The 15,177-nt window shown below is 37.2% G+C and overlaps 1 protein-coding gene across 2 annotated transcripts in view; it reads left to right on the top strand.

Annotated features, from left to right (window-relative positions):
- The first annotated feature begins 4,839 nt into the window (after nucleotides 1-4,839).
- Nucleotides 4,840-15,177, top strand: part of LOC137389931 (uncharacterized) — a 45,786-nt gene continuing 35,448 nt past the window's right edge. For both annotated transcript variants that reach the window (XM_068076122.1, XM_068076121.1), the window contains exons 1-2: nucleotides 4,840-4,926; nucleotides 11,911-12,054. In XM_068076122.1, the coding sequence (XP_067932223.1) occupies nucleotides 4,846-4,926; nucleotides 11,911-12,054 (225 nt within the window). In that variant the 5' untranslated portion in view covers nucleotides 4,840-4,845. The remainder of the gene's footprint in view (nucleotides 4,927-11,910; nucleotides 12,055-15,177) is intronic.

The raw sequence follows: 15,177 nt of genomic DNA, 5'->3' as shown, positions 1-15,177 counted from the left end.
GACCATTTCTTCTGATAACTCCAAGCCAGTCTGCAGTCCTTTGGTTTATTATACCAACCAGTTTATCAATCCTTCCATACTTCAAGTATTCTCTTAATATATCCTTTTTTCTCTGGCTGATCAAGTAGAAGCATGCCATTACCTTTCTTACCTTTACCGTGATCCGCATTTATGCCTCTCTCTAGTAGCAAATATTTTAGTAGCAAATTCTTGACCTTTTTCTGTGTGGTCACCGTTATTATTCTTATTATTACAATTATCATTACTAATATTAATCTTATTAGTTATTGGTTTGTGCCTTCATTTCTATTGTTTGTTTTATTCTGCGCTCTATGCCCAAAGGTGAGATAATGGTCTGTTCAAATCTTTCAAGTAGAATTGATGTAAAAACATCAATAAGCCTATATGACTAAGACTTGTGACAACTAGCATGATATCTACACATTGTCGGCGTGTTAACTTTATAAATTGTTTAGTAACAGGTACAAAAAACATTAATTGGTTATTAATGTCAAATGTGGCACAAAATCTTTAACTGCCGACTTTATTTAAATTGTATCCAGATGATTTTGTCTTATAGATTTTACAGGTTGCTGGCAGTTCATTGCCTCTAGTTGGCTTTAAAAAGCCGCTTACATTGAAAGTATATGTGGAGTTGCCTGGCTTTGTAATCTATTTTCAAATGTTGTATGTCAGGAGCAGGCAACTACTTAAACAGATGTAATACAGAAAAACTGATTTGGACATACATGTACATTAGGCAAAACATACTTTGCTAAGAATGAAGTTTGTCCTTAAAAACTGTTCTTTAATACTGCTGACAGTCTTCTGAGGGTCATGTAAATAAGTTGGAGTTGCCGTATAGAGTACACCTGACTTCTAAAGGGTGGGTAGGGAGTAGGCCCTCAGCTAATATTAGAAATACTGGTATATGTAGAAATTATATTAAGTATTATTATCAGACTACTCAATCAAAGAAACTCTCGAGCTATTGAATCAGCTGTTAGTCTCTACTCTTTAACCTTGACTAGTGGAGAATGAAATAAATTTTTGTCAATAGAATTTAACCTTCAACCTCAAAAAAGTTGGTTCAAAACCAATGGAGCTTATCATAAGTCTGTATGCTCATATATACAGCCATATCTCTCTGGAATTATTGCATGGACAGATAACCATATCTCTCTGGAAATATTGTATGTACAGATAACCATATCTGTAGGAGAGAATAACATAATAATGTACCATATCATATGAGAGAATAACAAAATTTTTACTAGTTTTTCGAATTCTTTTTGTGGTGTTAGCCAGACAAGATTGACAAAGGCCAAGAAGTATATATGCCAGAAGCTTGAAAAGCTGAAGAACTTGCAAAGTCTGAACTAGTCACTAGACAGAAGGTAGATTCAAAGTTATTCCAAGCCCTAGTGCTGACCCAACCTGCAGCTTTGAAGTCTATGCAGCCTTTCGAAGCCCTGAAACTGGATGTGCCAGAGAGAGCATATCTTTCACAACTTCATAGCTGGTCCATAGAGATACTTATAGGCATGAGTTGCATGCTGAAGGAAAGAAACACCACAGTTGTATCTGACTGATCATAACAATATATCTTATATTACTTGCACACAGTGGCAAGAAGAGACAACTCTGACATATCTCAACAACTGTTTACCATAAATTTTCTTGTTATGTGTGTAATCTTAAGGTTATATCACCCTGGTTATGGTCAACAGACGGGTCTGAGGAAACCATCGCATATTTTTAACCCTAGCGACAAGTCTCGTTAACACTCCCTAAGTATTGATAATAGAGATGCTTTATCTGATACACAAAACATTTCATATTATAGCACCTTGGTAGTAGAGTGTGCATGAGAAAGCATCAGTAACAACTATACATAACAGTTATTCTCAAATGCCAGTCTGTGGTTGATTGGTGCACTTGGTAGAATGTTGGTCCAGTAAACTGACTGTTGTGAATTTAAATCTCATTCAATGAAATATTTTACCCGAACTCCCACCGCGGCTTCAAATGAATGGACAGGCGGACAGACACGAATCTCAGTATATATTATCTACATTTACCATTAAGTCCTCTACCAAGTCTACTTTAGTCATCTCACTCCTTACATATATATGGTATGTCACTTCTTTAAAACAGGCCAAAAATATTTATAACAAAACCAAATATAACAAAAAATATAACGCACTGAAATTTTATTGGCTCTCTAAAACAGCTCTCCAGCTTGACATGGTACTAGTATGTTTATGGCTAAAAGGTAGCTAAAAATTATTGCGGTACATTAAACATAGAGTGAACATCAAATAAATCCTGTTTAATTTTTTTAGTAGAAAACTATCGCAAAGTGTACCTAACATACCGAACTTGGCTAAATTACCGAACATTAAAAACACAGACTAATTTTTTCATTAGTTGACCATGCCCATTATATAGTAGTACTAGTAGGTCTTATTCATGCAGAACCTCAATGCTTTACAAGTTAGCACACAATGGTCGATATGAATCTAAGAACCTAGTCTATCATGCACCCATTTTGACAGTAACTCCTACTCCAGCTTAATGCTTTGACGCCTAACCTTGTACATGCATATACATGTGCATGTACATGCACATGTACATGTGGATGTACATGTACATGTGCATCCACATGTACATGCACATGTCTGCAAGTACATGTGCATGTACATGTACATCCACATGTACATGTGCATGTACCAAGTGCATGTACAAGCACATGTACATGCACATGTACATGTGGAGAATGTACATGTACATGCACATGCACATGTACTTGCACATGCACTTGGTACATGCACATGTACAAAGTACATGCAGACATGTGCATGTACGTGTCTGCATGTACTTTGAACATGTACAAAGTACATGCAGACCAAACACCTTTATCCAACCAGTTCAACCAAACACCTTTATCATTAAGGTGCTAGGTTTTGTACATGTACAAGCAGGTTCCTTGATCTTAGACGCTAATGTCCTGTCAGCAGCCATTTATCATTTCAGTCAGTCGGTCAGTTAGAAATGCCCCCGGGTATGATGCCGATAACTCTAAACTAGTGGTTCAATTGACTTGACACTTTGGACTTATGCTGGAAACATATTACGGACAAAGCAACGAAATTTTCTAATCGAAAGTGTAGAAAAACAAAGTAAAACTACAAATCTGAGTTTACTCAGACATAGGATTAAGTAAAACACAATTCTCCAAATTATCTCAGAACCAAACTTGACACTGAAAAAAATTTTTTTTACAAAGTTTTGAGTCCTACTTTAGAAGCCGCTTGCACTTTGCTATATGACAATGCTCTGCCTCTCGTCTCTGTTTTAATCACAGCACAGTAATTGGGTTCCCACTGTTCTCTTTGTTATTTGATATCAGAAATAAGACTAGGGTCTAATGTCACACGCTGATGTTTTTGTGGGCGTGTCTGATAACCCCTGATTTAGAGTGTAAAGAGTTGTGAGAAGCTCAGTCTATGAGAGACTTCATCGTAATGCATGAATGGGTAAAGAATTACTGATGCGGTACAGAATTATGAAGATATCTGATATTCATTATGCACTCGATTCTTTTTTCAAATACTCACTGTTGCTCGAGAGTCACGCATGGTACAGGTATGTCTGTTGCTTTCCATATTAACTATAATAAGGTGTTACGTAAGACTCCACTGACAAGCCGAGTCAGAGAAGGAACCACTTAATGTTTAGACTTGAGAGAATAATTGCTACGCAACCAAGAATGTCTTCATATCATTTTTCAAGTAGAAAAGAGGTAAAACGGATGGAGTACTTCAAACAAAGTATCGTTTTACAAAGAAGTATGAGTAGCAGTTTATCTGTGTATGCGTTTATTAGTTTAGCCTAGTTGCTCTACATATGTGATGCTAGAATGGCAGCGGCAGTGGTATGGAGTGCTAATATGATAATACCGAGTCATAAGGCAGCAATTTGGTAATAAAAAATGTATAATGACCATTGCTTTGCTAACGATGCATAAATGCTGCCAATTGCACTGCATATCCAGTGTATACCAAGAGATCTCAGGCAGCAGCTATCCTCTGCCTCACTAATGAATGTCAAAACACTGTATGTTATTTTCAGGGCCACTTTACTTGGAGCTTGTTGGATTCTGTATCGTAGATGTATTTTAGATTCTATCTAGGACTGCTGCCATTTGATAGGTAAGTACGCTGCTGCAAGGCATTTGATCAGATTAAAAAGTGTAAAATCTCAGATTGGCAGGCGATTAAAGCTCACTGGAAATATTTTCTTTGATGTCTACTGGTTCAGAAGTGGGATTTTGCTGCAGCCACAAAGATTTAGATGAGAAATCATTTACCTGCGAATGGTTCTCTCTAACATTAGATAATAGCCTAGTTTAAACATCAACCATCAAAAGCATATCTTATGCAGTTTAAAATTTACCATAACAAAAATACTTACCAAAAAGCAAATCTATATTTTATAGTAGAATTTTTTATTAGTCAAATAAATGCCAAATGTGTTTTTTATTTGATACTTGTTAAGTATAAGCCACACTGACAACGTGGGCACGTTAAAGATCTACCTCTGTCCTTCGAACAGTGGGCAAATGAAATGGCTACCTGGCTCTGTCAGACTGGATGTGCTGCACTGGCATCCCTTCAGATTAAGCTGATAGTTCCAGAAGTGGTAGATACTGAGAACCGGTCACCTCTTCTCTACCATACTGCTCGATCCAAGCATGCATCGCTAAAATGCAGGTCATTATCGATTTCCGACAGACAGCCGTAAGCCTTTATCAAGGTGCATGGTTTTGTAGGACTTACGAATATGGTTCACCAGGATGTAGAAAAGAAAGGACAACTTCTTACTAGGTTTATAGTAGAGAGCCTATATGGATATGCGGACAGGGTGAGTCTTACTCATTACTCCACCAGTAACTGCTTAAAAGTTGGCTAGCAGTGAGTCAAGAACATCTAAGTTATAGGTAATTGTACAAGGGGAGAAAACACCTTAAAACTCTTACTGCTGTCGAGAGGCTACTGCGGGCTAATTATTTTAGCAATGCATTTGCAGGTTTATAGTGTCTTAAATTGTAGCTTAATTTACGTTTTATATAAAAAAAATATTATTTCCTGCTCTGTCATGCATCGCAATGCATAAGACAAGAAAACCAGAAGTGAAAGGGTATACTCAGACATACCACTAAACTGCATGGGCCTGATGAAAGCAGGTTAGTACACACCTAGTGACTTGGATATAACTGTTGGAGGTGAAAGACAAGGCATGTCTGTCAGTTTGTTATTGTTTATAAGTGAGTCAGCTGATCAGCCATACAGTCCATCTGTCTGTGCATCCATCAATACGTCAGCCAGCTCATCAGTCAGTCAGTTGGAGGTAGTTATGGAGTAACTCACACTGCTAGTAGCAGGTAGTAGTAGTATTTAGTGGGGCAATAATGTTTCCAAGGCTTCTTAACCATGGTTAGTTGAACCAGCCTTACCCATTCTACAGGCAATTCTCTATGCTGGAGAATGAGGTGCTATGGTAATAATATGGTAACCACAAAACATTAGGTTTTAAAAAGGTGTCACTTCAAGCCTTGACTTTTGATCTCTTTGAATTGGAGGCCTTGAGCATTTTAGCCTGAGAACCTGCAAAAGAAAAAAGAGCGAGCTAGCAAGGCTAATGACCAATTTCGTTTTTTGAGTTAATCTTTTGTAGACATCTATCATTCCATGAGTTAATCTGAATGTTGGCAACAGGCTCACAGTAACCTCCTGGCAAACGACTGATATACCCTTTTCAACTCTTATTATTCTATCGAGGTGATGACACACGCTGCCTAATTACCGCTCATTTTAATTATGCTTCTATATGACTCCGTTGCTAGAGTGTTGCGCTACAGAATGCCTGGTCATTCTACAGTAATGGGACTGCACTTAATGTATGCAGGGCGTCATCCCCATACCCACCAGTAAGATAAGACGCAACCACTCATCTGGCTATAAACATTATACAGACCAGAGAAGAGCTTTGCTACCTGAGCATTATGTAATGGACTATCTGCATTTTTGATCTTTTTACATCTCTAAGCTTTTAATCACATTTTACAAGTCTACCATGAAGTGGGTTGATTTAGACCTGTGCAAAGATGCCATTCCTTTTAGATGACGGTATCTAAGCCAATTATTTCACAACATCATGAGTGTCAAGTACAGCTTGGACAGTGTTAAGGAAATGCTAATTGCAGACAAAATTACTAGTCGTTACTTTGCCAAGATTAAGGAAAGTTTGTCATTTCTATACTCATAGTTTTTCATAGCCAAGCGGGAGAACATGGTTTTGGAGTGCTTTGAATTTAATTGAATTTAATTTTTTATTAAGACACTGGTTAAAAGACACCATAAAAATTATTGATGAAGGATACATGCCCACAGTAGCTTGGCTAATTAAGAGGCAGAGCCCAGTTGGCGGGCAGCGTGCAATGTGGAGTATAGCGCCCCTTACAGCCAAATCTAACCTAAAAAATGTTCATTAATAAACTTTTTTAACATAAAAAGTTTAAAATTGAAGATATGAATGTGCCCTATTTTCACTTCAAAGTTACTTATTATAAACCATAAGTTAAATATTATTAAAAGTGTCAATTTCATAAAAATTTTATGATGTTATTTTATTATGCTCTATACTTGTAAAAGAAAGAGACCCGTCTTAACTGGGCAAGTTTTTTAGTTTATCCTACTCTGAGCTCTTGGTATCCATAAAAAGGGTACTAAAATAAAGAGATTGATTTCAAGGGAGTAAGGTTTGTTTATGAAAACTGGCAGAGGGACGATAACTGCTAGTAAAACGTGAGAAAGAAGTCAGGGAGGCATGAAAATGGACTTACTACACGTTCGATAAAACTTGTAAATAAGATAGTTGAGATGTGGAGCCTTATTGGTTAAATAAAGGGAGTGCTGCCGATAGCAAGACAGCTGTTATTGGGATAGAGAAGCAGCAAGATTTGAGTATAGATATTCTATTCATACTTTATGATAGGAAAGAACTCAATTCAATCGTTTTACTCGTGTTACAGTTTCCTGTTTCCTAGGCGACCAACTGTGAGCCCTCACAGTCCTAATACCAGTGGTGCCATGAACTTGACCTCTTTTCAGCTTTGGGCTGGTTAATATATAGCATAATCATGAAGTCAAGTTACCGAGAGGTATATTTTTAAAAGACTAACACCTACGTCACATATGACCATCAAGCAATCTCTCGGAGATCGATCATGATGTGTGTGTGTGTGTGCGTGTGTGCGTGTGTGCGTGTGTGCGTGTGTGCGTGTGTGCGTGTGTGCGTGTGTGCGTGTGTGCGTGTGTGCGTGTGTGCGTGTGTGCGTGTGTGCGTGTGTGCGTGTGTGCGTGTGTGCGCGTGTGCAATGTATTAATGCATGTACTTAATTTATAGGTAAAACATAGAAATTAAAAATAATAAAAACATAAAACAAAAGGGATTGTCTGATAGTTCTAGCAACAGGACAGCCCAGCTATGGAATGGAACCACACAGATGTGTGAGCACCAGTAGCACCATTGTCACCAGCTGCCCACGGTGACATGTCTACAAGTGCTCTGCATATTTTTAAGAGCATTGTAGCACTAACGTGGCACTAACAATGGCTCTATAATCTCGGCTAGACACGTCTGAGTCTAATGACAAGAGAACTTCAACAACTAGACAAGTATTCAGTTTTGGAGAGCAGTTTAAGATAGGATGTCATTGCTGTCACCACCAAAGGCCTTGATAAATGAACCCCAACCTGTTGCTAAGCTACATGGTATGATAACTCACAGTGTTTACACTGAGAGTTTTTTGGCTTAAGAGATATTGAGATAGTAAAATATGAAACACGCTATTTGCATTATTATTTATTAATAAAATTGCAGTAGCCTTTGTCTATATACAATTATAATATTTTAGCCTAAATTCAACGCATCCTTACATGTAGTATGCTTTGCTTTAGACTGCCTGGTGAAAACTTACAGATATTTTTATTCATGATTTTTGTGCATCTGTGTTATATTGCTGTTATCTATTCACCTATCAAGTGAGTTAGTTAAGGGTTCATACTATACGCGCGATAATGAACGCTTCCTGAATAGGTAACACTATTTTGTTTTAGTAGTTGAAGGACAACTCCAAATAATAAAACGACAAATCTCTGAATAGATACTTGACAAATAGGGTTTGGTGGTAATTTGAACTCTTATAGCCTGTTACCAAGGTAGTTTAAAGGTAGAGTCTATGCCTGTTCACTTGAAAGTGTAGGCAAATGATAGCGCCTTCACAACGGGTAAAAATGAATACCTCTATTATAAATAAACTAAACTAACAAAATGCGCTAAAATATAAAAATACACCTTCATACTATAAGTTATAGTCGGAACAAAATAGCACGAAAAGTCAGAAAAGCATAAGAAAAGTCAATTGGTGTCACTTTATATAATTTATTCAACGATGTCGAATAATTATGGCTTGGAGTTGTCTCACTTCAACTCTCACCAATTGTAGGTGTTGTATGCAATATATGCAGCATTTCATATTCATTTTCATGCCAACACTAGCATAAGGACTGCTAGAGTCCAGAGTGATTGTACACAAACTTGAATCAACATCAGAGAGCATGACTTTCACTTGAACTTATAGTACAAAGAATTGAAATGGTAAACTCAATTTTGACTTCTTCCCAGTAGACATCTTGTTTATATATGTTTCCATCAGAATTTAATTTAGCCAGACTAACGACAGCAGTCATCGTGAAGACGTATCCAGTCTTTGGTCATCTGGCCATTTTAACCGTAAACTGCTGGCCCCTTTTTTAAGCTCCATATTCATAGCCATTTACCATTAGCCATTTAGCCCAGTCATGCCATTTACATTACCTTCTGTCCATTGTTCTCAGCTCTCAAGTTGGATATTGTCTACCCTTGCTGCTTCCTTTCCTTGTCATTGCTTCCTGACTTTAGAATGCCTTTATAGCCTTTGCGATCCTCTTACCTGGCCTTTTGCGCCTCACCCTAAACTCAATTTTTTTATTCTTTAGTAGAAATTTCTTCACTTGTCTGGAATGACTTGAACTTGTCGAGTCTGCCTGTTGTATTTCCATAAATTACGGTATTTGTTTTTTGTCCTCATCCCAAACTAGTTTTCATAGATTAAACTAGCTAGAATACCGCTTTAATCGGCTTGTTCATCAAGGTAAAAACAAGGCAGTTATTTTGATTTTGCTTCTAAACAAAGCCAAGAGCTTCTCAGGTGTAGCGAGTAAAGTTCATGGTTTGATCATAAACTTATGGCATTTTAGTTATAAAATTTTTAAGTTTTTTCAACTGAGATTAAAATCTTGCATTAAAGTGCACCTGCAGTTTGTCAAACAATCTTCCCAAGCTATTAAGTTAAACTGGCCAATCACAGAATTTAAACAGCGCAGATAGCAGGGTACTTTAGGGATAGCATAAGCACTCTAAATTAATGGGCAACTTTATATAAAAGAAAGGTCAAACACTTCAAGGCTATTTTATTGAAGTGATAAGTTTAGTTTCTCCTAACACCAGTTTATTATGGCACTTCTAGACTTGCCTTGTATGATTTTGGTGTGATGTTGGCTGAGCAGAGAGCTAATTAGAGCTAATTGGAAGACTGAGGGCTTGTTTTATGTTATTGTATATTTTAATCATAAATACAAAAACCTTCAAAAGTTTAAAAAGTAGAATTTCCGTAGTCTTTTATTTTAAGGAGTATGAAAAGGTAGATTCAATAGCAAATACAGTCAAACATGGATAACTCGCCCACGGATAGCTCGAACACATGGTTAACTCGAACGGTTTCTTTGGTCCGTTCCCACGTAATGATAAATAGCTATAGATAACTTGACCTCAACTCTGTTAACTCGAACAGTTTTTTGCCCAACGGCTATCGAGATGGTTGTTATCGCTTTAGAAAATCACGTTATTCCAAGTCATAGAGGTAAACCTCAACTTTTCGTAAATCATAGGCGTCGTTATTACCACCGCCGACAAAATATTTTTGTCAACGACTTTTCTACAGGTTTGGTGAATTTTGATTTTTACTAAACATCCGCTTAGCGATCGCCTTTCGGAAGCATGGAAAAGTGAGGTGACCTCCGCATAAACTTCAAGAAAAATCAGCAAAATTGATCTCGGTTAAAACGCTCAAAAGAAAAAGATGTCTTTTCTTCTGAGCATTTCAACAACGATCAAGTTTTGCCAATTTTAATCTAAAAAACCATCCTGGCAATAACATCACCTTAAATAACAAAACAATCTCAAGTGATAGAAAAATCTCCTATACTTTTTGGTAAAAAAGTTTTAAACTTTACATTAGAAGCATGTAATTTGAAACAAGCCATTTATGCTTTTGATTTTTATTATAGTTTGTATATGTGCATGTATCTACTAATAAATAAATAAATACATGGACTTGTGACAGTGCTCTGATAACTTGAACGCTCTGATAACTTGAACACTTTCGCTCGGTCCCGTGAAGTTCGAGTTATCCATGTTTGACTGTACCAAGAAACCGTAGATGCTGATTAAATTATATCTGAACTATTTCAAGTTTACCCAATGGTTTCATATCAGCTGTCTACATTTAAGAGAAAAAGTCAGTTTTACTTGTAGCCAATCACGTGCTGCCCATTAAGGACCTGCATTTAATAGTGTTAACACTGTTAAGATGATAAGTATAGACATCCTCTGTTCATCATTTAACAGCGTTAAAATGATAGGTATAGACGTCCTCTGTTTGTCAGTTAACAGTGTTAACATGATAGATATTACTAGACGTCCTCTGTTTGTAACGCTTGATGCAAGATCGGAAATTCTTTTCTTTTTAAATAAATTATCAGATCAAGTCTTCAGAAAACAGCTATGTAAAAATGTAGCCTTAGAGACAGGGGAGCAAGGTCTCTATTTATTATATGATTTAGTCCATCAAAAGTAACTTTCAGTCAATAAACTATAGGAAAGCTGGCAGATTGTAGCGCTGAGTGTGTTTTGCGTGCTCTGAAATTTTATTAAACATTTCAAGTTTGAGAAAGAAAACAAGAAGAATGTATTAAATACAAAGTAAATTCATTATCTTTTTATAGCACGGATGTAGTTATAGTACATGTGTAGTTATAGTACCTGAGTAGTTATAGTGCATGTGTAGTTATAGTATATGTGTAGTTATAGTACCTGTGTAGTTATAGTACCTGAGTAGTTATAGTGCATGTGTAGTTATAGTATATGTGTAGTTATAGTACCTGAGTAGTTATAGTGCATGTGTAGTTATAGTACATGTGTAGTCATAGTACATGTGTGGTTATAGTACCTGAGTAGTTAAAGTGCATGTGTAGTTATAGTACATGTGTAGTTATAGTACATGTGTAGTTATAGTATATGTGTAGTTATAGTACCTGAGTAGTTATAGTGCATGTGTAGTTATAGTACATGTGTAGTCATAGTACATGTGTGGTTATAGTACCTGAGTAGTTAAAGTGCATGTGTAGTTATAGTACATGTGTAGTTATAGTACATCTGTAGTTATAGTACATGTGTAGTTGGGTATATGTGTACTGTAACAAACAATAGAGAATTACTCTTTTAAATGTTCTTACCTAATAGTTACAAAAGCATTTATTTCATTCTAGTCCCAGTTCTTCATATGATGTAATTATTGGCGCAGCGATCAGGTACTGAGATGAGCAACTTTTAGTGTATTAATCAGTAGATCAGTAGATCCAATCAGAGTGCTGGTAATATTTTGGAAATAGAGCCAAAATGGTTAATTGGTGCAACTTGGATGCATTATGACTCATTTTGACAACTGGTGACACCTTGTTGCAGGTGAGAGAGAACCTGTCGGTGTACTTAAACACAGCAGAAAAGATCAGAGTGAGAATTTCACGCAACTCCTTGACCCTTACGGATAGAACAATATGGCACAACAAGATAGAGAGGGTTCCGATCAGTCTTATAAGAGAATGTCAGGTACATAAGTATGCCGTTGCCTTGCCACTCTTTGAACAGTTCTGTGACACGGTTATTGACTAGCGAGGTTATATAGTTGGTGCCTATGACTGTTTGCTATTGTTATACAATGTGTTGAGACACGCTATCAAGACAGCCAACAATATAGCAAGAGCAGAGCTTAGGGTATCGTATTAGAATTGCCTAGGGTTATCGTAAGTGCAAAGTTTAAGACAGGAGTATGGGAAGAGCCTAAGGCTACAGTATGAGAAGAGGGCTATGGTATGAACAGTCTCCGATTAGTGTGTGAGAAGAACTTATTCTATGGTATGAAAAGAGTCCAGAGCTAGAGTAGAGCCTAGGGCTATGGGCTGAGCAGAGTCTAAGGCTAAGGAAGAACATACATGTACATTAGTGTTAGGGTGTGAGAAGAGTTTAGAGCTAGGGTATGAGAAAAGCCTAGGGCTAGGGTATGAACAGAGCCTTATGGTATAAACAGTGTCAAACGCTGGGTCGTGTATGTTTATCAAGGGCCTCAGGCTTTAGAGATTATGAAGGCGGGTCTTGTGCGCTGATATTCTCTCCAGTCTGTTGTATACTTACCCGCTATTTTAATAATTCTCTTATGACAATTTATTGTCCAATGAGACACCACGCCATTTTACGCTCAAAGAGAATTATCATTACGATGGAGTTATCCTTTCATGTAGTCTTTCAAGGAATAGGAAGTTATGTTTGCTATAAATGTTCAGACAAAAGTGATGCAGAGGTGATGGGAACAAGCGCCAATGATGCCAACGAAGGCACTAGACACATTTGTGTATGCTTAACGGTAGCCTGCGTTTCACATTGATAGAAGATCAAGGATCAAATAGTACGAAACCACAAGTCATTTGCACTCACAATACATCATGAAGAGCTCTATATTAGAACTTCCTCTAAGGAACTCAAGCTAACCATACCTTATAAGTCCTCCGCAGAGGTTTTACCAAGAAGAAACTGACATCAGAACTAACGATAGTTTTGTTTCTAGATAGGATGCAATGAAGGTACCAGATGTAGAGACTTTATCTACAAACGGTTCTTTTTTGGTAACTAACAATTTGTAAATGAATGCTAGTTATTTGGCATCAGTGGATATGGAATTATATCAGAGTTTACGGCAAACTAAATGAAAGATAAATACTAAAACACATTTCTAAATTCCTAATTCGCTCGTGCTTCAGCTGTCCTTCGCACACCTGTCACAAAGCCGTTAAGATTCCATTAAGATTTGACACTGGCTTGCATAATTGGCATGCTAAATTCTTTGTCCTGCAATATTTATGCATATTTCTTGGTCTTACGGCGCTGGTTTCATAATGTTATTACTTCCTTAGTTAGCTACCAGGGCCCACTAACGATTAACTTACAGTTAACCAATCAAATAATTTGTTACAATTTGCAGTACGCATATTTAAGCAAGTATAGTAGGGGAAAGTTGGGTGATATGGACCTACCGGGTGATATGGGACAGTTTATATCTCACTAGGCAACAGTAATAGGATACAGCTGAAGGTAGTAAAAGGTCAAGGTTTAGTTACCCTACTTCTTGCAAAATGGCTGCCTACATAAAACAGCATGCTTTGTAGAGAGAGTAATTTAACTGTTTTTACAAAATTCCTTCTAACAATTTGCAGCCTTTTTCTTGCCATTTTGGCAAAAAACATCCAATATTTTTCAAAGTGTAAAAGGTAAGTCGTTCTACCTTATCTTGCCATCATTATTTCAAAAATTGGATTCGTTCTGTCTGCTTTGTTTTTAACAATAGCCTATAAACAAAATTATGTGTGTATGGGTGATATGGACCACCTGTATATGGGTGATATGGACAGGTGGTCCATATCACTCATATACTACTATTGCTTTCTGCTAAGTCCTCTTTTGTGATTTTGTTAGCCATGCCTCGCTATACTGCAAAAAACATTCGAGCTACATGGTCAGAGGATGCTTTGCTGAAAGCATTAGACAGTGTAAAAAATGGAATGTCTCTTCGTAAAGCTTCATCACAGTATGGCATACCACGGACAACTCTACTTCGAAGGCAGTCCAACCTCAGTATTGGAAAGATTGCTCTAGGTGGAAAACCCGTGCTAGGTGACATGGAAGATCTTGTTAGTCATGTACTAGATATGGAAAGGACATTGTTCGGAATTACAGCAAGAGACCTAAGAAAGATGGCATATCAAGTAAATAGCTAAAACCATAATTTTAGGATCCTTTCAACTTTTTAAATCAATCTTATTCTGCAATGCCTAACAATATTGAAGATTATAAGAATCTTCATCAAATGATTTTACCTTTTTCTGACTTATTACAGCTTGCAGAGAAGAAAGGCATCCCACATAAGTTCAACAAGGAGTCACAGATGGCTGGGCAAGAATGGTTTACAGCATTTATTAGACGCCATCCAGAGCTTGCTGTTCGACTTTCTGAAGGCACATCAATGAACAGAGCAAAGGCATTTAACAAAGCTGCTATTTCAAAATTCTATGACAATTTGGAGCCCTTTCTTGCAATTGATGCTGCGCGCATATACAATGTTGACGAGACTGGAGTATCCACTGTAACCAAACCTGTGAAGATCTTAGCAGCGCGTGGAAAGAAAAGAGTAGGAGCAATAACAAGTGGGGAAAGAGGGACAAATACAACTGTAATATGTTGCATGAGCGCAACCGGCACATTTGTACCACCAATGTTTATATTTAAGAGAATAAGAATCGCTCCCCATCTTATGAATGGAGCACCAGTAGGATCTGTCGGAGAATGCTCAGAGAGTGGCTGGGTAAATGAAAAACTGTTTCTCAAGTGGTTGCGACACTTTCAAAAGTTCACCAATTGCTCTTTAGAAAATCCTGTACTTCTTATCGCCGACAATCATAGCAGCCATCTTTCGCTAGAGATTTGGCAGTTTTTACGTGACCATGGTATAAACTTTGTAACGATTCCCCCACATACGTCGCATAGAATCCAACCACTAGATGTGAGTTTTTTAAACCATTAAAAACTAACTATGCAGAGAATGTACGTTTGTGGCTGTTGAAAAATCCTGGAAAGGTTGTTACGCCTGTCGATGTAGCTGGGATTTTCAACAAGGCATATTCA

Source organism: Watersipora subatra, chromosome 3, assembly GCF_963576615.1.
Source record: "Watersipora subatra chromosome 3, tzWatSuba1.1, whole genome shotgun sequence".
NCBI classification, from domain to species: Eukaryota; Metazoa; Bryozoa; class Gymnolaemata; order Cheilostomatida; family Watersiporidae; genus Watersipora; species Watersipora subatra.
The sequence above is the reverse complement of the archived record's forward strand: the minus strand, read 5'-3'. Positions and strand labels throughout refer to the sequence as shown.